Source organism: Neovison vison, chromosome 14 (assembly GCF_020171115.1).
Source record: "Neovison vison isolate M4711 chromosome 14, ASM_NN_V1, whole genome shotgun sequence".
Taxonomy (NCBI): Eukaryota; Metazoa; Chordata; class Mammalia; order Carnivora; family Mustelidae; genus Neogale; species Neogale vison.
This window is the reverse complement of record NC_058104.1, coordinates 1,544,963-1,567,376: the sequence shown is the minus strand read 5'-3', so window position 1 is coordinate 1,567,376 and position 22,414 is coordinate 1,544,963. Positions and strand designations below refer to the sequence as shown.

At 58.3% G+C, this 22,414-nt stretch overlaps 1 protein-coding gene across 2 annotated transcripts; it reads left to right on the top strand.

Annotated features, from left to right (window-relative positions):
• Positions 1-817: 817 nt before the first annotated feature.
• Positions 818-22,090, top strand: FAM234A (family with sequence similarity 234 member A). Of its 2 annotated transcripts, none has more exons than XM_044233958.1 (12): positions 818-1,007; positions 13,747-14,047; positions 16,709-16,825; positions 17,131-17,322; positions 18,334-18,464; positions 18,776-18,908; positions 19,130-19,259; positions 19,520-19,660; positions 19,958-20,033; positions 20,257-20,412; positions 20,845-20,947; positions 21,037-22,090. In XM_044233958.1, the coding sequence occupies exons 2-12, from the start codon at positions 13,783-13,785 to the stop codon at positions 21,246-21,248; spliced, it is 1,656 nt and encodes a 551-aa protein (XP_044089893.1). In that variant the 5' UTR covers positions 818-1,007; positions 13,747-13,782; the 3' UTR covers positions 21,249-22,090. The 2 variants fall into 2 exon arrangements, with proteins under 2 accessions (XP_044089893.1, XP_044089892.1); XM_044233957.1 differs by having other exon boundaries at positions 19,127-19,259.
• Positions 22,091-22,414: the final 324 nt, after the last annotated feature.

Here is a 22,414-nt window from a genome sequence, read left to right as displayed (position 1 = left end):
GAGGGACAGCTGCCTCTTCCCCCCGTAAGCAGAGAACAGTCCCTTTTGTCCACCCCTCACGTGTGCTCTGCTGGGCCACGCGGGTCGGGCCTCCTTGTGTCTCCCTGGGGGCGAAGGCTGTGGGGGCTCGTGCCGCGCATCCATAGGACGGTGGGGTGGTCAGCAAGCCGCCCGGTCCGGTCCAGGACACCCCGACACCCCGCGTGTGCGCACCACGAACACAGACGCACCCGCACACCCCGTTCTTATCAACGTGGCCGGGACCTTTGCTGGGAAACTGCGCCGACCAGCGGCGCAAGCACTGCCGGGAACCACCGTGAAGAACGGACCGCGGCCTCCCTACACCGCCCTCGGCCGAGGCCACGCCGACCCAGAAACTGAGCGTTCGGACGGGAACCGCAACAGCCCCGGGGACACGTGCGGCGTGTGAGGGCGGGAAGGGGCCCTCGGACCACGCGCAGGACCAGCCGACGGTCTCCCTGCGGTGAGGGCGGGAAGGGGCCCCAGAGCCGCGGTGGCTGCCACACACGCCACCGGCGCAAGCGGGACCGGGCGCGCAGCGCAACTACTGACCCACGGCCGGAGCCGCCGCGGCCAGCCCGGGGAGGCCGCACTAGGCCGCGGGAACCGCGCCCTGCAGAGCCCGCTCGCCCCCTCCGCGAGCTGGACTCGCGGGCCGGACGCCACTCCTCCCGCGCGCTTCCGCCCCCGCCCCCGCCGGCCGGAAGTGACGCTCGGGGGCGGGGCCGAGGGCGCGGCGGCAGGTGCGTGAGCGCGGCCTCGTCCTCCTCGCGCGCGCTCGCGGCGGGGCTCGCGCGGGGCCCCACCTCTCCGCCCGCCACCGCTCCTCTGCACCTGGGCGGTCGGGCCGCGGGGACACGGCCGCGCAGCGAGACCGCGCCCCCCGGTCGCCCGCCGCGCCGGCCCCCGCGGGTCGGCTCCGGCCCCGGTGCGCACCGACGGACGTGCCCGGTGGGAGCTTCCCGCCCGCGCTGGCCGCGCAGCAGGTAAGCCGGACCCGCCGTCCGCGCCCCGAGCGGCTGTCCCGGTCCCCCGAGCGCGCTGCGGCGCTGGGTGGTGCCCACCCGGGTGTGCGCCGGAGGGCGTTCGGGGCTCGCGTCCTGCCCCCGCGCTGCCTTCGGGGCGCTGAGCCGGCGGAGCACTCAGAGGCCGGCCGACGCCTGCCCGCCCGCGGCGCGGATCGCCGACGGGGGCGCGGCGGAGCTGGGACGGGCGCGGCGAGGCGGTTGTCCGGGAGCCCCGGGCCCTGGGAACTGACCGGCAGTGACCCGATGGAGAGTCTGACCTTGAGCGGACCGAGGAGCTACCGAGGAGGCGACTCCTTGTTTGCAGCTAGTTAACCGCAGCTCCTAACCCAGTTCCGTGGTCGCCCAGGGATGTCCGCCGGGAGCTCGGTGGCCAGTCCTCCCTCCCCGGGTACCGGCCGGCGAGGTGTCCGCCGCCAGCCCCGCGCTGCAGGCTCTCCCTCCTTTGCCGCGGTTCTCCGGAGCGGCTGGACCAGCAAGGCCGACTCAGCGAGCCCCGACGCCGCTGGGCGCCAGGCCCGACTCTAGGTGCTCGGAGCAGCGCCCTGCGCGCGGGTCAGGATACCTGACCTCTGGGAGATCCATTCCAGTGGGAGGTACAGAGAATAAACTAAACCCCGAGGCTGCGGGGCGCCTGGGCGGCCGGTCTGTGACACGGCTGCCTTCGGCTCAGGTCATGGTCTCGGGGTGCTGGGATCCAGCCGCGCGTCGGGCTCCGTGTACAGTGGGGAGCCCGCTTCTCTCTCTCCCTCTCCCCCTGCTTGTGCTCCCTCTCTGACAAATACACAAAACCTGTAATTGTGTGTATGTATGCTGAAGACGGAGCACAGAGCAGGGAACGTGAGACGGAAGTGATCAAGCACCACCTGGACATTTATTCATGCATTTTACCAGTTCTCTGGACTTGGTTGCAAGATTGGAGTGCTTTTAGCTTTAATTGTTGAGAAGCCATTAAAAAGTAGCTCAGCCTCTGGGGGGTTCTGCTGGCTTTCATACAGGAAAGTTCATGGGACCAAGAATACGAGGGGTCCGTGACTTAAACAAAGTCCTCAGGACTTGGTAGGGGTGTGAGAAGGAGGTCTTGTTGGGCCCCCATCCTTCACATACCTCCTCTTGCCCTGCTTCTGGGTTGGCCTTTTCCCTTGGGCTCCTACCTCCGTCTGGCTACTTATTTAGTTATCTGCTGCTGCGTAAAACTCAACACCAAAATTCATAGGTTAGAGCGCCTGGGTAGCTCAGTGCGTTTAACCTTTGCCTTTGGCGCAGGTCATGATCCCCAGGGTGGGAGTCGGGGACCAATGGATTGAAACATCCTGCATTTATTACTTGTTTCTTAGAGGTGGGAAGGGGCAAAGGGAGAGTGAGAGAGAGTCCCAAGCAGGCTGTCCACCCAGCGTGGAGCCCAAAGCAGGACTTGATCTCACAACCCAGAGGTCATGACCTGAGCCACAGTCAAGCATCAGACACTTAACTGAGCCACCAGGTGCCCCAAACATCCAATATGTATCATCTACATTGCTGCCCATCCAGAGTTCAGGGGTAGCTTGGTGAGGTGACTGTGGTTCAGAGACTGACCGGGTTCCAACCAAAACTTTGGCTGGGGCTGTGGTCATCTGAGGTCTGGACCGGGACTGTTGGGTCTGGTTCCAGATGGCACACTCACAGGACCAGAGACTGGAGGCCTCAGTTCCCACGGACTGTTGGCAGGAGGCCTCCTTTCCTTGTCTGGCGGGCCTCTGCGTGGGGCCTTCATGCGGCAGGGGTCTTCCTCGGAGTGAGGGATCAGAGATGAGGGGGAGGAGAATGGAAGCCACAGTGCTTTTTTGTGACCTGGCTTAGGAATTCTGATTCTGTGACTTCTGCAGAATTCTGTTTGTCAGCATTATTGGCAAATCAGAGATGTTTTAAACCACCATTCCACTGACCACTCCTGCAGGAGAAGAGTAGCCTAGTCCCTGCAATTCCAGGTGAATTCTGGGCCTAATACTCATCTGGGGTCTAATCAGTCAGCTAGACCAGGGTAGGGAGTCTTCCCCTAAGTGGGGTGAGTAGGTCCCACCAGAACTACATTGGGCACATAGGAAAGTGCACTTCCCCGAGGGAAGTTAAGGTGCTGCTCCTGGAGAGAATGGATGTCAGGGAGTCACAGTGACCCCTACAAGTGATTTATACCATTATTTAAAATCAGGTTTTAAAAGTCAGCTGCCAGGACGCCTGGGTGGTTCAGTTGGTTAAGCAGCTGCCTTCGGCTCGGATCATGATCCCTGCGTCCTGGGATCGAGTCCCACATCGGACTCCTTGCTCAGCGGGGAGCCTGCTTCTCCCTCTTCCTCTGCCTGCCATTATTCTGTCTGCCTGCGCTCGCTCTCTCTCTCTCTCTCTCTCTGACAAATAAATAAAATCTTAAAAAATAAATAAATAAAAGTCAGCTGCCTTTGCAAGCTGTAGATTTCAAAGCAACAGTTAATAAATCCATTAACAATTACTCTTCCAAGAAAACATGAGCAGAGCAAGATGTAGGCATTTACTCAGACCTGTGAATGTGTTTATTTACAGAAAAACAAAGGCAATAAAAACAAGTGTAGGCCCTCAGGCCCCTCACAATCTAGGGGTTGGTCTCAGCAGTGGCTCAGTGAGGACTGACTGGAGTGATGGGGAGGTCAGGTAGAGTGGGTTCTGAAAGCACTTGGGGTCACTGGAGGAGGAAGGACCGAGAAACGGTGTGCACAGATCTGCATTGTGACTGGGGAACAGATCCGGGACGTGGGATTTGGACTGGAGGCATCTGAGCTTTTGTTGTAAAGTCCTGAGGAATCATTCAGGGGTTGTAAGCAGGGGAAGGACATTTTCAGGAGATGCTTGAGAAAGCTCTCTCTTACAGCATCCAGGAAAGACAGTTGGAGAGAGCTGCACAAGCCCAGGTGAGAAATTGTAGGACCATCATCGAAAGCAGGGGGGCTAACCTGCAGAGGGACACATGTTCGAACCCACAGCGTTTGTTGGATGTTTCAGAACATACTCTAATCTCGCTCAAAACTGGTCTTTATACACTTAATGAATTTTGGCCCCACTCTATAAATCGTTAAATGGAGCTTAGCTCGTTCGGATATGATGTCCAAAAAAGAAAAACAAGAAGAAGAAGGAAGAGAAGAGGAGTGCTGCTTCCCGGAGGACACCAGCAGAGCCACGGGCCTCTCCAGTGGACGGTTTTGTAAACTCGGAGGTGGGGTGTGGGGCACAGCTCGCGGTCAGCCCTGGGTCGGTGACCGTCGAGCCCGCCGATGGGCTCATGGGGCTGCGGGCCTCTGCTCCTACAAATACTTTTTACTGTTCTGTTGTTTGGGTGGGCAGCGAGGCAAGGTGAGCTCCCGAGGAGGGAGGAGACCCAGAAGGGTTGCCGTCCTGTTGAGGATATTTAAACATTCACGTGAGAAGTCATGGTAACCAGTGCGTGAAGTGAAGTCCTGCCGGTCTCGCAGATTCGGTCAGACGCGAGGGACTCACGCTTCATGTCTTCAAGGGCTCTTGCTGCCCCATCCCCGCACCGTTCCCTTAACGGAGGGACAAGAAGTAATGCTTCTCTTCGGGCACTGGCCTAGCACCCGAAGGAAATAAAATATGCCTTAGAGTTCAGGGAAGAGGCTGCTCTGTGCTGTTTTCTGGACCAACGGTGCACGATTCTGTGTGGTAGTTACCTGTCCGATGTGCGCAGACGGTCTGAAACCTGGGGGGCGGCGGACCCCCCTCCGTCAGGCTCCCCTTGGCATTTTGGTGAAGGCAGCAGCCCGTGTGCCGAGGTCTGTGGGCGCTGACCGCATGGCCTTCGTCCGGGAGCCATGACCTTCAGATTTGTTCTCCTGTGACAGATGGCGAAGGGCCTGTTCTTTGTCTTCAGAGGATTTTCTTGGGGAAGAGAGGAAACAGTTTTCATCTGTAAACAACAGAACACTGTAGCCATGGTTGTCTGGCTTCTGCTCTGCTTGGCCAGAAGTCCAGGGCTGCCTGCTGGCATCTTCCGCAGGCCTCTGAAATGCCTCAAGTCGAACTGCTGTGGGAAGACTCGGCCGCGACACAGGGCTCCTTGTGCGACAGACATTCTTAAAAAGTGGGCGCACCGGTCAGCCGGCTGGCGGACAGTCCCTAAAGTCCGTGCGGATGTGGCCCCAAAGGACAGAGGATAGTGCGCTCAGTCTGAAAATTCCCTGAAAAGCATGCTGTAAAAATCAAATTTTTAAAAAGTTAGGAGGGGAGGGGACGCCTAGATGGCTCCGTTGGTTAAGCAGCTGCCTTCGGCTCAGGTCATGATCCCAGCATCCTGGGATCCAGTCCCACATCAGGCTCCTTGCTCCGCAGGGAGCCTGCTTCTCCCTCTGATTCTGCCTGCCACTCCGTCTGCCTGTGCTCGCTCTCTCTCGCTCGCTCTCTGACAACTAAATAAATAAAATCTTTTTTAAAAAATTTTAAAAAATTAAAAAGTGAGGAGGGGATTTCTTATCAAAGTACCCCATAGTGATCTTTTCTTTAAAAAAAAAAAAAAAAATCGAGTTTTAGTTAAAAAAAATTAGACCCCCTGCTTCCATAATGTAGGTAGAATCGCCAGTTACGGGTCCTGCCAGTTTTCTCTCTGCCCTTGCCAGAACCTTTGTACTTTCTTAGTCCATTAACAATTAGGATGACACTTTTCTAATTTACATTTTCTGTTGTTTCTGACTCAGCAAAGCGTTCTTAGAGAAAGCCTCGGAGAGACAGGCGATGTATCTTCCGCAGACGCTGTAGCATTCTTGCCCCCCTTCAAATGTGGATGGCCTGCCTCAGCGTGTTCTGTTTGATCCTTCCCCGGGACTGGCGTTTCCTCCCTTCCACGAGGAGGGCTGGTGTGGCCTTAGCGGGCACACCCACGGCAGCTGGGCGCCAGCCTGCCTGGGAATCACCCCCGCCGGCCACGGGCTGCTGTCTCTCCAGGCATCCTTAGGGTCCCATCTTTTCATGCATGTTCTTTCTCTTCCACCACATTTCTCTCCGTTTCTTTGCTTTTTGACATTAAGTTAAAAAGCGGACGTTTCGTTTTACCATTGATGACTCGGAATTGATGGGAGAAAATCCCAGTCAGTGACTGTCTCAGCGTCCTGTGACCTGGGTCTGTTTCTGTCCTGGCGACCCCAGCTGTGGGAACTGACCGGAAAGGGGGTTGCACGGGAGTGTCTTTACCTCAAGGCTTTTTCCCCTCTTACGGTGTAACAGCTTGGATGTTCAGTGAAAGGCTCCTCGTTCCATCTCGGTAGCTGGAAAGTGCCCATTTACTGCCATGCACAGGAATCCAGACTTTTTTCCTGTCGGAGTTACTGACTGTGTTAATGAGTGTCGCCAGTCCCCCCAGACTCCTCTCCTGCTTCTCACGTTTCGTGTCACAGACACGCAGGCAAGCCTCGTGTGCCCGGGTGGGGCTTGGAGAAGCCTCTGGTACGTGGGTGCGTGTGACCCGCGCTCTGGGTCTTTCCTGTGCTAGCAGAGGACAGCTAATGCCTAAGCACACCCGATGTCTGGGTTAGGGCTTCAGATGTTTCATGGTCCTCTTAGAGGCAAAATACCTTTCACGTTCCTCTCATTCCCTCTTTATGGGGAAAAGTTAGAATGTGAAGCCAAAGGGGGAAATCAACCAACCACTCATAGACCTTCAGGTTTACTTCGGGGAGGAATCTCGGACGCTGAGTCCTCAGCCTTTCCGCGGGCCGGGTCGGCACGTGGTACGAATGGCCTTGCTGGGTCATGAGCCAGGCGCCCCACGGTGCCCGGGAGTCCTCGCCAGGAGAGTGAGGTCTGTCCCTGGGAGGACAGTTCCGGGCTGTCCTGGGCGCAGACCTCCACCCAGCACTGCCACCCGTGCTCTGAGAGCCCCGCCCCAACCCTGCTCCTGAGGACGGCCCTGGTGAGTCCCGAACACCCCCCACCCTCCGCTTCCTGTCCAGGATAATTTCATTTCCCATTCCCATTCCCAGACACACACACACATACACACACACACACCCCACCACCACCCCACCGCAGAGGATCGCTGTGCTCACCCTGCAGTTTCGCGTCCGGTGAGAAGTGTTCGTAGGCAGTAGGGTGAAGCTGGAAAAGCCAGGGGTGGGCTTCATCTGGAAGGACCTTCTTGGTGACCGTTCCATGGAAGGTTTTCTCGTTTGGCCCCAGAAAGAGCCCTGAGAAACCCAAGGAGGTCGTGTGAGAGTCAAAAGTACTGACTCTGGAGTCCTGTTAGGTTAACAATAGGACTGAGGAAACCGCTTGTTCAGGGTTCTGTTTTTGTTTGTGTTTTAAGATTTTGTTCATTTGAGGGGCGCCTGGGTGGCTCAGTGGGTGAAGCCTCTGCCTTGGCTCAGGTCATGATCTCAGGGTCCTGGGATCAAGCCCCACATCGGGCTCTCTGCTCAGCAGGGAGCCTGCTTCCCCCTCTCTCTGCCTGCCTCTCTGCCTACTTGTGATCTCTGTCTGTCAAATAAATAAATAAAATCTTTAAAAAAAAAAAAAAAAGATTTTGTTCATTTGAGAGATAGAGCACAAGCAGGGAGGAAGGGCAGAGGGAGAAGGAGGCTCCCCGCTGAGCAGAGAGCCTGACTTGGGGCTTGATCCCAGGACCAGGGATCATGACCCCAGTCCAAGGCAGACGCCCAACAAGGGAGCCACCCAGGCGCCCCTATGGCGGTGTCCTTGGACATCGTGACCCTGAGTGATCTCTGCCGTTTGCTTTGTGCCCTGGGTGTTCCGCGGTATCATTAAAAGCCGGCTATGCCGGAAGAACTGAAGTATCTTTCTTTTCCACGGTGGGAAGGGAAATGATTGCTAGGTGTGGTTTTCAGAAAGCTGGTCGTTATTTTGGAATAGAGAATTGTAGCCCCTGGGTTTGGCTGTTCTTGCAAAATGACTTCAAGTGACCACAGAGCTCCACTGTTGTTGATATTCTGCCCAAAAAACGGGCAAAACAAAGCACACAGAGTTCCTGCCTTCGGAACAAAAGAGCTTCACACCACAGGAGCGGAAACCTCACCCGAGGCCGCCTGGGGGGAAGCTGGTTCCTCCTCCCAGCTCACTTGGTGCTCCTTGGTGCTCCGAGCCACACCCTCTTGCCAGAGGTTTTCCTTTTCTCTTTTCTGTTTTCAGCTGTTTATTTTAAACTAATTGTAGACTCTCAAGATGTTACAGAAATTGTGTGGATTATCCTTGCACCGCTCAGATGTCTTACGTAACTGTACACGTTATCAGAAGCAGGAAGTCGACCTTGGCACAGACAGCCCACCCTCCCGTCTCACCGGTTCCTACCTGCGCTCATTTGTACGTGGGTCTCCCTGGATGAGATTTTATCTCGGGAGGATCTGCCGTCAGCAGTGCCATCAGATGCGATCAGATACACAGCTGACCCACAGGATCCCGGTGCCCTTCCTCCCTGGCTTCCCCCATCCCTTACTGCCGCCCCTCCCCCACGTCCTGCACCCACCCCGCCCACCCCTGCTGGAGGTGCCTTGCTGTCCCTTCCCAGGGAGTGGATGGTTACTTTCACTGGGACAAAGTCTTAGAATTCTATTAATGATTAAAAAAATAAGAAGAGAGAAATTAAGAGTAATTGAAGGGAGCCAGGGATTCATACAGAAGCACTCAGGGACAGTTCGCTCCTGCAGAGATTGGGCCAGAGCCAGAAGTCGGCATTTGGTTCGGCCTCTAGTCCTCAGGCAGCAGGGTCGCGGTGGCCTGGGTTCCCATGTCACTCTGCACATGACCCCCTCCCAGAGAGGCCGGTTCTTCCGGAGGCCGGAGTGGCTGCTCTTCTGCGCAGGGCCCGTCCTACGCCACCCTTCCTTCAAAAGGAAGCCTTTTGAATTTTCAGAGATGTTACAAAGAACTTAGTATCTTACTTCTCAGAATTGCTCATTCTTGACCCCAATATAAAAAGAGCGCGAAGAGGCCAGACTTCGCCAGAGGTGGACCGTGGCCTTTGGTGTTGCTCACCGTGGACCCCAGTGTGTTGAGGAAACTAGGCAGCTCCAGCAGCAGGACTAGGAAGCTCAGGTGCTAACACTTTCATGGTATTTCTCTACCTTTGAAAGAAGCTTCTCCTTCGGGATAGCGTCTGCTCTCTTTCCATAGGACTTGTGCTGTGCGTCTGCTGCCGTCTCCAGACTTCTCTGGCGCATGGGGTGAAAGTATGGGGGAGGGAAGGGGACCGGCTGCACCTGGAAAGCCCTACCTGAGGATACAGGGTTGTTGGGGACCTCACAGCTGGAGGGGTGCCCAGCCTGTCCTGGGAGGAGCCCACTGTGAAAGGCCATGGGGAGTGAGGCAGGGTCTGGGGCCCAGGAGCCTTGTTCAAGGTAGCTGCTCCCGTGGGGGTGGTCTCTGCTGTGGTCTTGGCCACCCAGTGTCCCTGGATGGCCACCCATGCCCCTAGTGTGGTTCTCATCAGTCTGGATACTGTCCAGTCTCTTCCTAACAAAATCCCTTTCTACCTAATCTCTTGGGCAAGCAGGAACTTTGTAGACAGGCCAGGTTGGTAACATGGACAAGGTGCTCCAGATACGGGGTGAGCCTCCAGGCCCAGCCACTCCCCTGGACTGTGCCCTTCTCGTGACTTAGATTAGGGGGAAATCAGTGTCCCTCAACTCTGATGTCTCTACCCCCACCCGCCAAATAGCCAGAAATGTTGACTGGCTTTGGGTCATATTTGCTTAGAAAAATCAGAAAAGTCTTCATAAATATCAGATGCACGTGCTGTGGGCTGTGAAAGGGAAGGATGTTCTAGGCTGACTGTGCTCCGGGAAAGTGTTAGGGTTAGGCTTCCCGGGGCCCCCAAAGGCTCTGTCCACCGCGGGAGCCTCCCAGTAAGTGACTGGGGAGAAAATCACCTGATGGGGCTTCTCCGCAGCTGCTCTCCAGACACTTGCAAGACTCCGTGTTGGAAAGGGGTGAGATGTGGCAGCGCGGACTCTGGATGGGGATGGTTCTGGGACAGCAGGTCTCCGATGGGACGGGCACAGGGGAGGTGTTCTCGCTCCTCTGGGCCGGAGCAGTCCCTCCAGACCTCACTCACGCACCGATCCGCAGATTACCTATGAAGCTCCATGGGGCGCCGGGGTGGCTCTTTGGCTCACGGCCTGATCCAGGGGGCCTGAGTCCCTGCGTGGGGCGTCCTGCTGCGTGGGGCATCTGCCTCTGCCGCTCCCCCGTTGGTGCATGTGCTCTCTCTCTCTCTGACAAATAAATACATAAAATTTTCAAATTAAATATTTTTTAATCATTTCATTGAGTAGTTTAATCAACTCACTTTTATTTTTATTTATTTACTTATTTGAGAGGGAGAGAGGGCAAACGGGGTGGGGGAGAGGGGCACAGGTAAAGGGGGAGAGAGAGTCTGTTTTTTCCTTTAAGATTTTATTTATTTATTTATTTATTTTGGAGAGAGAGAGCGTCCCAAGCACTCTCCACAGTCCTCACGGAGCCTGACGCGGGGCTCGATGCCAGGACCCTGAGATCATGACCTGAGCTAAAATCAAGAGCCTGGCTGCTGAACCCAAGCCCCCCAGATGCCCCTCGCGTCTTCTGTTTAAATACACACACACTGGAGCCGCCAGGGAAGAAACGGAGGACACCGCACAGCTGGAGTTTGGCCAAAGCCAGCGTCTGACCTCAGCGTCCCTGCGACCCGGGCTCGGGCTCACACGGGTGCTGCCCCTGCTCCGGGAAACCACAGGAATGGCTGTGGATACCCCTGACTTGGTAAAGGAACCGGAGCAAACCGCAGACAAGGAAGCTTCTGAGAACTAAAGACAAAGACAAACATGTAAAGGCGTCAGGAGAGACACTAACCTCTTAACTGGGTACAGGGAAGAACCATCCCAGTAGAAACCAGGGAAGCCTGGAGGTGGGGTGGAAGCCTGGCCAAGCCCCGGATCCCACCAGCAGTGTTCGGATTCCACAGGAACAGTGGAGAAACACAGACATTATCATGGGGAAGAAAATCAGTTTGTTGCCCCATGTTATAAAAGAATGACTGAAATAAGTTCTGGAAACAGAAAAGAAATGGGACAAGAAGGGGTCTTGGAATGTCAGGAAGAAAAAAGACGGGGCCACCTGGGTGGCTCAGTGGGTTAAGCCTCTGCCTTTGGCTCAGGTCATGATCCCGGGGTCCTGGGATCGAGCCCTGCATCGGGCTCTCTGCTCAGAGGGAGCCTGCATCCCCTTCTCTGCCTCCTTCTCTGCCTATTTGTGATCTCTGTCTGCCAAATAAATAAAACCTTTAAAAAAAAGTAACTTGTGTGTACACATATGTATAATACTTTATACATATTTAATGTTACAGATGGGACAAGAGTAAAAGGATGGACAAAGATAAGCCATGCAAGCTTTAATCAAAAGAAGATGAACAGGGGTGCCTGGGTGGCTCAGTGGGTTAAGCTGCTGCCTTCGGCTCAGGTCATGATCTCAGGGTCCTGGCATCGAGCCCCGCATCGGACTCTGCTCAGCAGGGAGCCTGCTTCCCCTTCTCTCTCTGCCTGACTCTCTGCCTACTTGTGATCTCTCTCTGTCAAATAAAATAAATAAAATCTTTAAAAATAAAAATAAAAAATATTTTTTTAAAAAAAGATGAACAATGTGACTGTCAGCGCAGACTCCGGAGCAGGGACAGAGGGAGGACTGTGATGGTACAGGAGTCCCAGCAACCCTTAATATGTACCTGACAAGCAACAGAGCTACAGGTTCCTTAAAAACTAGACTTGCAGGACGCCACGGGGCTCCATCGGTGAAGTGTCTGCCTTCAGCTCATGTCCTGATCCCGGCGTCCTGGGATCGAGCCCCACATCGGGCTTTCTGCTAGGCAGGGAGCCTGCTTCCTCCTCTCGCTCTGCCTGCCTCTCTGCCTACTTGTGATCTCTGTCTCTTTTATTTATAAATAAATAAAATCTTAAAAAGAAGATAGAAGGATCTTATTTATTTATTCATTGGAGAAAGAGCGAGGGCATGTGTGAGGCGGGGGCAGAGTCCCTGCTGAGCAAGGAGCCCCGGGGTCTCGGTCCCACAGCCTGAGCGAGTTAGCCACCCCGGCACCCCAAGAAAGAGGTTTTAAGATGAACAACTTTGCATTCTGACTCTCTCCGTTTCCCCCCCTTTGCCAGAGGTCGACCGAGAAGCCTGCCTGCTGGTGGAGCTTGACCCCGGTTTTGCTACGGCTCTTCCCCCAGTTGCTGGTCTAGACACCCTCGCCCCAGCTCCCCATCCCACATCAGGTGCTAGGGTTTAATGAGGTCCCTGGTCATGAGTCATGGTTTGATCTCCCGCGTCCAGCTCCTTACCGTGGACGGCTCACCTTTTCTGACTTCCCAGACATGAGGCTCAATCCCACAACCCTGAGATCATGACCTTGAGCCAAAATAAAGAGGTGGGCGCTCAACGGACCGAGCGCCCCCGAAGGCTACACACGGGTCTTCAAATGAATCATTGTAACTAAATCATTAGAGAAAAATAGTTGAAGTTAGGGAGTGAAAAGCTTATAGGGAAAAAGCAGTCTCTTGTCTCCTTGCGTCTTCCTTAACCCGCCGGCCTCTTCCTCAGGTTCTCGCCACTGTCTGATCCCTGGCATGTCCTCGTTCCCCAAGTCATGAGCTGTGGACCTTCTTTTTGGATGAACAAGGCTTACAACTCACTCAGACCCACATAGTCCCTGCCGTTCTCACAATGGAACACAAGTTCCATTCGTTAGGATACTGGCTTGGCTGTTTAAATAAAAAGGACCTGAATAAGCAGTATCTTGGCTTACGTGAGGCCGACAGCCCTATCTTTCTCGTGTAATAAGGAACCCAAGGAGGGGCGTTGGTCTTCAGCTGCCAGGGAGGGACCCAGGCGCTTGCTGTCCTGTGGCCTGGCCGTCTGCAGAAGCCTTCACTGCCTCTTTTTCCAAGGTGGTGCCTCCAGCTTGGCTCCAAATCCCTCCCCTACGTCTGGCCAGCAGGAGGCAGGGCTCCCGGCAGCGCTCACACGGGGCCGTACCCCTACCGTCCACCTCCTCCACTGCCGTCTAGCGCGTCTCAGCTCATGGGGGACAGTCTGCTGGCCTTTGAGTGCACAGGCCACAGGCTGCTTTAAGTGCTTCCTGTGGATGTGCACGTGTGGTCCTTCAAGTAGATCCTGATTTCCTCCTCCCAGTCAGGAGATGGGGGGCACAGTCAAGGCCAGGGGGCACGGTCAAGGCCAGGAGTCCGCCTCATTTCATACAGCGAGCACGGGGCAGGGCAGGGACGCCAGAGCCGGCCTTCACCTTTGACAGGGGCCCGTGATCCTCTGGGGGGTCCCCGTGAGGCGATGGCTTGGGTGTGTCCAGACTGGGGTGGGTGGGGAGCTTAGTTAATGTTCCACGGTGGCTCTATTTCCCCTGCGGCCAGCCGGGCCCTGCCCTGTGCTCCCTTGGCCCTGCCCTGCTCCCCGTCAGCAGGCAGGAGGCACTGGGGGTTAAGGGCAAGCATGTCCCCAGTCTGCCCATCCCCATGAGCAGCTGGCCAGTCACAGAGGGACCTTGGGCAGCGTCCGTGACACCATATGTTGACTGGGCTGAGGGTCGCAGCTGTGGCTGCGTCCAGGCGGGGAGCCCGGGAACGGCAGAGCCCTGCAAGGCTGTGGGGGCGGCTGCCGTGTGACTGTCCCTGTTTTGTTGACACAGTGACCGGACGTGCAGCTCTGGGATGTGCACGTGAGGATGGACAGCAAGGACCTTGAAGCCGAAATCCACCCCTTGAAGAACGAAGACAAGAAACTGCCGGCGAACGTGGGGAACCCGGCGAAGACGGAGGAGAGCTCGAAAGGCTCGCCTCGGCAGCCCCACCTGTCCCGCTGCCGCACGGTGGCCTTCTTCCTTTCCCTGTTTGTCTGCCTTTTTGTCGTGTTCGTGGTCTCCTTCATCATCCCATGTCCGGACCGGCCTGCATCCCAGGGGGTGTGGAGGGTCAACTACAATGCAGCAGGTGTGTTCAGGTGTCTGGGGGGGATCATGACCGAGACGCGGCCCCACGTGGCTGCCGATGGCACGTCCGCAGTCTCGGGATGTCGGGGAGCTGCGGGGCAGCGTCTCGGGGAGAGCGGAACACCGTGGCCTGCTTTGTGTTTTAGGAAGGGTGCGCTATGCCCATAAAGGGATGGGGCTCATTTAGTTCTGTTTGGGGATTTTAAAAGGTTAATAAAGCAGAGCCGCTGGAGGTCTGGGGAGAGGGAGGGAGGTCGGTGGCGAGCCGTGAGAACCGCAGGCCGCCTTGTCTGGCCCCCTCAAGTGCCGGTGCCGTGGGACGAGCAGACCTGTTCGTCTCCCTGAGATCGGCAGGCAGAGCCACCGAGCCGGCCTCTGTCCAGACGCTTGTCATCCTAGAGTGGGAGCGCCGGCGCCCATGGCCTTGGAACGGGTCTTTAACTTGCCGGCAGGCGGGTCGTGCCGTGAAGGGCCTTTCTTGTTCAAGCCTTACTGTCACTTTGGTTCAGAACTTGACGCTTCGTTTTGAGAGAGGAATAATGGATGCTTCTGTGTATATTGTTTGCAGCTTTTATCGACTTGGTATGTCAAAATACTCACTTGTTTTGGGTGTATGATTTGATGATTTTTAGTCCATTTGTGGCGCGGCCCAGTCCATTTGAGATGGTCCCCATCGTCTTGGCCACCTGCTGCCTTCTGCCTCCAGTCTTGCCTTTGGTGGACACATCACATAAAGGGAAAGATGTGACATGGATCTGTGAGTTTGGCTTCTCTCACCGAGACCGGTCTGTCGGGGACAACATGTCCCCTGGTTCTCTCTGGGGCTGAGCAGCCTTCCTCCCCGGGGTTCATGCAGCCGCGGGCTGCCAGGTTGTGTGGGGACGTAGGAGCAAGAGCTCTCACCGTCTCGTTTTCGGGATCTCTCCGCTCACTTTCCCACTAGTCCCCCGACGGTTGTCTGCTGCTCCCTGTGTCCCCGCCTGCATCTGGCTTCAGCCCTGGCCTTCCCTGTTTGCCTGGGAGATCACCGTCCGCCTGGACATCGGGCTGCCAGTCCCGTCCTCCCCCTCAGGCGGGGAGGCCACCGGCCTCTGCCCTGCCCCCGCCGTGGGGGCGAGAACGGCAGGAACCGTAAGACCCCAGATGCCGCCCATCCTGACCCCCAGCTTGGTCTTTCTCCCTCTGTGCTGCACCTGGAGTCTGCTCCCGGAGTCCCAACTGGGCTGCTTCTGGCGGCGTCTCATGTTGCTGTTTCAAGGGAGAGGACTTGCCGCGCTCTCCCCTCCGTGATTCTGCAAGCCCCGAGTCTGGTGTTTGAGTTCCGGTTTAAATCCTAGTGAGACGGACTTCGTGGATGTTGAATTAAAGAGCGTAATTCACTGGCCTCAGTGTGCAGACTACACTGTGTGACCGTCACCGCTGTCTCTGAACCGTCGCCAACCCCATCCTCCCGACCCCCCAGCCTCTGGTCTACGCTCATCTGAGCTGGCCGATTCCAGGGGCTCCGCACAAGCGGGCCCCCGTAAGACTTGCCCTGTGTGTCTGGCCGGTTTCAATCACGTTCATCTGCGCCTGGCGCGCACCCGAACCTCCTTCCTCTCTGCAGGGCAGCAGCCGTGTTGAGCGTGGACTGCTCTCTGGAGATGCATCTCTGTCCTTGGACACGTGGCTTGTTTCTGCTTTTTGGTGCACGTGCCTGATGCCGTGAACTGGCGGTCGGGGCCCGAGTCCCTTCTTCCAGTTACTGTGGGTAAAGGAGTACGAGGTCGTGTCTCGTTACCAGTTTGATTTGCGTTTCCCTAATGGATGGTGGCGTTGAGCTTCTTTTCATGATTCTTTATGTGTCTTCGTCGGAGAAACGCCTCAGCGGGTCCTTCACCCGTGTTTGCCTCCGGCTGTCTTTGTGGAGGAGCGGTTAGGCCTTCTCTCTGTCCCGGGTCATCCCTAGTCAGACACTGGGTTTGCAGACGTTCTCTCCCATTCTGTGGGGCGTCTCTTCACGCTCTGGACAGTGTCCTTTGGTGCACAAAGGCTTTAAATTTGGAGGGACTCCAGTCGGTCCGTGTTTTCTTTGGTGGCCTTGCCTTTAGTGTCACATCCAAGAAATCCTTACTAATTCCAACATCATGAGGATTTTTCTGTTTGCTTCTCTGATTTCTCTGTTTGCTTCTAGGAAGATCTTAAGTTCCGGTCTTTAATCCACTGTGAGTTCATTCCTGTTTTGCTTTTTAAAGATTTTGTCTGTTTTAGAGATAGAGGAGGAGCGGAGGGGGAGGGTCAAGCAGACTCGGACGCTGAACCGACCGAGCCCCCCAGGCGCCCCTTCGTTGGTTTTTGTATATGGGGGAAGCCTAGCTTCACCCTCTAGTGCTTGATCGTCATACTTGGAGTTTATCTTTTGAGTCCTTCAAAGAAAGGGAGAAGCGACCCTTACGAGTGTGGGCGAGTGTGGGCGTGCAGACTCCCAGCGCCTAGACGGGTGGGAGGCCCCTTCCTGAAGAGAAGGTGTGCAGAGCGCGTGTTTGTCTCCCGGCGACCTGCTCACTCCTGCCGCCCACCGTGTTCATGGGGAAGCGGGAGCTGTGGGCGCCCACCCTAGGGGAGCCCCGGTGGACAGGTTCGGGGTGGCCCGAGGAGAATACTCTGCTGTTTTCTCTTCCAGTCACCTATGACTTTCTGGCTACAGAAGACATCAACAGGGACAGGATCCAGGATGTTCTCTTTCTTTACAAAAACAGCAATGGCTCCAACAATTTCAACTTGTCCTGCACCGATGAAGGTAGTTTTGCTTTTACCTGAGAAAGGAGGAACTTGCTGTGGGTGGAGGGGTTCTCTCCCTCTGCCATCTCTGGGGGATGTGGTTGGGGGAATTTCGGGAAACAGTCACGTCGCCCCTCCTTCCCGGGAGGACTGCAAAGAAACGGGGACAGGCCATGGTCCCAGCACCCAGCCCCCCCCCCCCACAACTCCCAACGCCGTGGGGCCAGCCAGGGGTCCCCACGGGGCCAGTGGTCCGGGCTGGGCCTGGGAGCGGGGGTGGGGAGGGGCTGGCGTGGCCCACAGAGCTGGGTCTCTCCCCTCCAGGCTTTTCCTCCCCCTGTACCTTTGTGGCCGCCGTGTCCGGGGCCAACGGCAGCGTGCTGTGGGAGAGGCCCGCGGCCCAGGATGGAGCCCTCGTGCAGTGCTCTGTCCCCCAGCTGCAGGGTGGCCGGACGTCCTCTGCCTGCGTCCTCGTGGGCAGACCCGGCTCCTTCATCGCTGTGGACTTGTTCACAGGTAGGCGGAGTCCCCCGGGAGCCCCCACGCCAGGACGCTCTGAGGAGGTTCAGCCTGTGTTCTTGGGACTGGCGGACACGGCGGGGAAGAGGTTCCGGGGATTGCAGGGAGGGGTGCCACCTCCTGGCAGTCCCACCCCCCTCCAACCCCGTCTTGTCACCGCCCAGCTCTGTTGTGCTTGCTGGCCAGCAGAGATGGGAGTAGGGGAGCCCCCAGACCACACCAGGGGCTTAAGGAATTCTGTGCCTTGATGCCAGGCGTGGTGATTACCAGCATGTCCCTTACCAGTCATGCTTTTTTTTTAAAGATATTTATTTATTTATTTGACAGAGATCACAAGTAGGCAGAGAGGCAGGCAGAGAGAGAGAGGAGGAAGCAGGCTCCCTGCTGAGCAGAGAGCCCGATGCGGGGCTCGATCCCAGGACCCTGAGATCATGACCTGAGCCGAAAGCAGAGGCTTTAACCCACTGAGCTACCCAGGCACCCCACCAGTCATGCTTTTAAGGTTATAGAGGAAAATTAAGAAGAGGCATTTGTATTAGAAGGGGTGTGGACAAGGTTATGTCTGGGTCAGAAAGAAGCTGTTACGTCCGGGCTGCTGTTCCGTGAGCGAGCTGTGAGCATGCACCTTCCTTTTCACCTTCTGTCGCGGGACGCCCCCAGGGCTTCCCTGAGGCCGAAGGGCCCCCTGTGACTCCAGCAACAGTCAGGGGTCCTGAGGGGCTCAGGCAGTGTCACGCTCAGGCAGGGGAGGCCGTGTGGGCCCTGAGATGTTGTAGAGCCGAACGGGAGCAACACACCAGGAAGGTGGAGCTTTGTGGTTCCAGAGGCCACAGGTCTCGCGCTCTGGCATGTGACAACGCTGTTCATCGCCCAGAGCTGGGCACCTGCACTGGGCTCTGGCCTCCCGCCAGCCGGTGCGCCCATCTGTCAGGGTGGGCACCGTGCCATCGCCAGCCCACACAGGAGAGATCCGGCGCCAGCACCTGGTGACGCCGTGATTGGTTTTAGGGGAGACCCTGTGGAGCCACCCCAGCAGCTTTGGAAGGAACACGTCCGTCCTGAGCTCTTTACTCCAGCTGCCCGACATGGACGCGGACGGGGCCCCGGACCTGCTGGTTCTCACCCAGGAGGAGAAAGAGGTACCACTCCCCTCCCAGGTCGCCATGGCCACTTGTCACGAGGCCACTTCTCTGCCCCTCATTCACGTTCACTTCCTGGGCACAGCCTGGGTCTGCCTTGGTCGGGGGACATGCCCAGGGCGCCGTGCTCCCGGCCTCTGCTGCCCAGCACGCCGGGGCGGCTCCTGGAGCTCCCCGAGAATGGCAGAGCCTGCACTTGGCCGCAGCATAGAGAGCGGGGCCCCGCAGGCTGGGAGGGCGTGAGGACACCTGCATCCACACAGGTGTTCTTCCTCAGACCGGGCAGTCTTTACACCCTCTCCGCATCACAGGTTGGTGGCTACATCTACTCAGGCAGCACCGGACGCCAGATTGGCCACCGCGGCAGCCTTGGTGTGGGTGGGACCACAGACTCCCTCATCCATGTCACCCGGGCCGGTGCCCCCTACATCCTTTTCCCTTGCGGTAGGTGGCACCCACCGTTCCAGGGACTGTCCATCTGGCGGAAGCCAGTGCGGAGTGGGAGGATGCCAGGGATGGTGGGAGGACACAAGTTCGCTACGGCCAGGCCCACGGAGCCGGAGGGTGTGGGCGGCCAAGGCTCAGGGAGGGCGTGGTGCTTCCGGCAGCCATGGGTGGCCTCCTCCCGGCCGGCCGTGGCTCAGGGTCCCCTGTGTTTCCAGCAGCGAGCTCCCTCTGCAGCTGCTCTGTGAAGGGTCTTCACGAGACGGCCACTGGGAGCGGGAGCCCACTGAAGAGAGATCTGCGCTGGGAGGGCGCGCTGAACGCCAGCACCCCCGGGCCGGTGTGGCGCAGGTCAGTCTGGACAGGGCACTGCACGGGGCAGGGGGCCAAGGGAGGCGGCCTTGCCTGCTGACGGGCTCAGACGCGGGGAGCAGCCCCACAGAAGCTGGAACCAAGCCCATGGGGGCCCACTGAACAGCGGGTGTCCCGTCATGTCTGCACACAGCCAGTGTCTTGTACCCTAGACCGGAGAAGCAGGGGACACAGGGTGGACGGCTCGGCCCAGCAGGCAGTCACGTCCCCGCCATATCCCTCTGGTCCTCTCCCCTCAGCCCCGGAGCCCTCCGCTATCTGATGAACGTTCCAGGGAAGGCTGGTGAGGACCTCCTCCTCGTGGGTGCCGAGGCCTGTGTGCTGGCCGACGGGCAGGACCTGACGCCCAGGTGGACCTTCCGCGTAGCCCAGGTCTTCAGGTGCGTCCTCCTCCAGAGACTGGCCGGGCTCACAAGCCGGCCCTGCAGCCTGTCCCTGGGCAACCCTGGGATGAGGCCTGTGCGGATAGCGGAGGTCTCTGTGTGTTGGCAAGAGGCCTCCTGCCTGTGCCCTGGTGCTGTGCCGCCCAAGAGGAGCTGCTGAAACGCCTCCCCCCAGCCTCAGCTTCCTGTCCAGGCCCTGTCCTGGTGCAGCCAGGGAGCAGGTGGCCGGCGTGCCCATTCCCGGGCATCTCCGCACAGAGGGCCCTTGTGAGCTCTTCTTCCGTTTCCTTGCAGAAAACCCATCCTTGGCCACTACAAACCTGACACCTTGACTGTGGTCGTCGAGAACGGAACCGGCGTGGACAGACAGGTTGGCTGCACCCCCTTGTGAAGCCCCACCAGGGTTCGTAGCCGACGGACCCCTGTCCGAACGCAGCTGGGGCTGCACTGGGAGGCCGGGCTAGCAGCAGAGGGGCTGCAGCCAGACAGCCTGCTTGCCCTCGGGGCGCAGCTCCTTCAGGGCTGGCCTGGTTGGAGCCTGAAGCCCGGGCAAGCCCCGCCTGTGAGCCCTGTGCTGTCCCCCTCCCTTCCAGATCCTGTTCCTGGACCTCAGTACCGGGGCTGTCCTGTGGAACCAGGCCCTCCCAAGCCTCTCCGGTTATCCGCAGTCCGCCAGCCTGCCAACCGCAGACCACCGCTCCGCCTTCTTCTTCTGGGGCCTCCACGACCTGGCGGGCACCAACCAGGCAGTACGGGCTGGGCACACGCCCACGCTGGGGCCAGAGACCGGAGGCCAGCCTTGGGTCCTGCCTCAAGGCTCCTGAGAGCTAACTGGGTGACGGGGGCGCACACATCAGAGAAGCCGTAGGACAGCGGGTGGGATGAGGCACCCTGGACCACAAGGGAGGCTGGGGATCTGGGAAGAAGTGGGGGGTCAGTGGGAGAGGGCAGGTGCGGAATTCCATGTGGAGCGTGCGTGAGAAGGGTCTGGTTAGGGGAAAGGAGGAGAAGGTGGACACACAGTTGGGATCCCATGGACACAGCTCTGGGCAGGGCTGTGCCAGCCAGGTGTCCTGAGGAGGCGCGCACGGCCTGGCCCCAGCCCTGGGCCCGGGCAGGTGGGTGTAGGGTCTGGGGCGAGCGCAGTCCACCGTGTACCCCACCACGGGTTCCTGCTCTAGGAGCCCGGAGACACCCAGCACAGCCTGTACATGTTCCATCCGACCCTACCTGGCGTCCTGCTGGAGCTGGCCAACATCTCTGCCAACATCATGGCCTTCCAAGGTGAGTGTGGCCCCCGGGGGCTAGGGCCCCGCCGGCCGTTTGGCCGCTCTGGCCGGTCCCAGCACCCTGACCACCCGTGTCTCCCATAGCCGTCCTGTTCGAGCCAAGCCGCCATGCCGCCTGCGTCCTGCTGACGGGCCCGGCGAGCCCAGACACGCCTGGCACGGTCTCCGTGGTCAAGCACAAGGTGCGGGACCTGGTCCAGAGCAGCAGGGTGGTTCGGCTGGCTGAGGGCGGGCCCGACAGTGACCAGGCTGTCCGGGACCGGTTCGCCCGCCTGCGGTACCGGAGTGAGGCCTAAAGGCCTGTGGGCCACATGCGTGGAGGGGCTGCCACCATGGGACGTTGGGTCTGTCACTTGGTTGCACTGACTCCCCTACTCCTGACCCCGGGGTTCCTGTCCTACACAGGGACGTGTATGGGTGAGTGGATGCCCAGGCCTCTCCCCTCTCCTGTGCAGCACATCCCCACAGGCCCTCACTCTGCCCCACTGGAGTCACACTCAAGGCCACTTGTCCTCATCGCAGTGTTCCTGGGCCCTATGGCACCAGCCTCACCACATCCACACCTAGCGGGAGGGACTGTGGCTTTGGGAAGAGAGCCCCGTCCTGAGAAGTCTCCTTGCTCGTTCCTGTCTGCACATCCCCCAGGGCCTGCGAGGGTGGCTGGCCTGGGGTGGCCTCGGGGCAGCAGCTGGAGCTCCTGGCCTGTCCCAGAGCAACGGAGGCGGGGGGGGGGGATGCCGTACTGGGCAGCGGACGCTTGCCCTGGGGTTCCCCTTTGAGACCCATGAGGAGGGGGGCTGCCGTGCAGCTGTGAGGTTGTCCTGCTGCTCACAGGTGCCCCTAGGGCGTCTCCGTCCTGTGTTGGCTGCGAGCGCTGTTCTGAGGAACTGGGCGGAGGGCGCACTCGGGGTCTGCGCGCACCCCGTCCGTACACACTGGAGCTGCTTATCCCGCGGGGGTCCCCACACCCCCGGCCTGTGCCTGGCCTTCTCCTGGTGCTCAGACGCCCAGCAGTCGGTGTCCCCTGACGCAGGACTCACCTTTGTGCCTTGCTGTGGTGCTCTGTGTGTCTCACTGTGCCCTGACGACCCCGGAACCGCAGGAGGAAACCAGAATAAACGGTTTGCACTGTCTGAAAGGGCACGCGTGTGCCTCGTGTGCTTGTGCTGCAGGGGGCAAGCGGACGTGGTATGGCCAGGCTTCTGGAAGAGGTGGGGGACCCTCTACCCACCCAGTTGGAAACAGGGCCCCAAGGACTTCCTGCATGGCCTCTGAGTAGAGCTCGGGTTTGAGGATCCCTCCATGGTCACCCTGGTTCAAGTCAGGGACCTGGCGTGGGGACGTAGGTGTGCTCCCTCAGGACAGGCAGGGGTCCCAAGCACCTGTGTCCTCCAAGGGCAGCTGCAGGTGGCAGGAACCCGGCCAGTGGCAGGGGGTTGGTGCTTTGGGGAGGCAGAGCTCT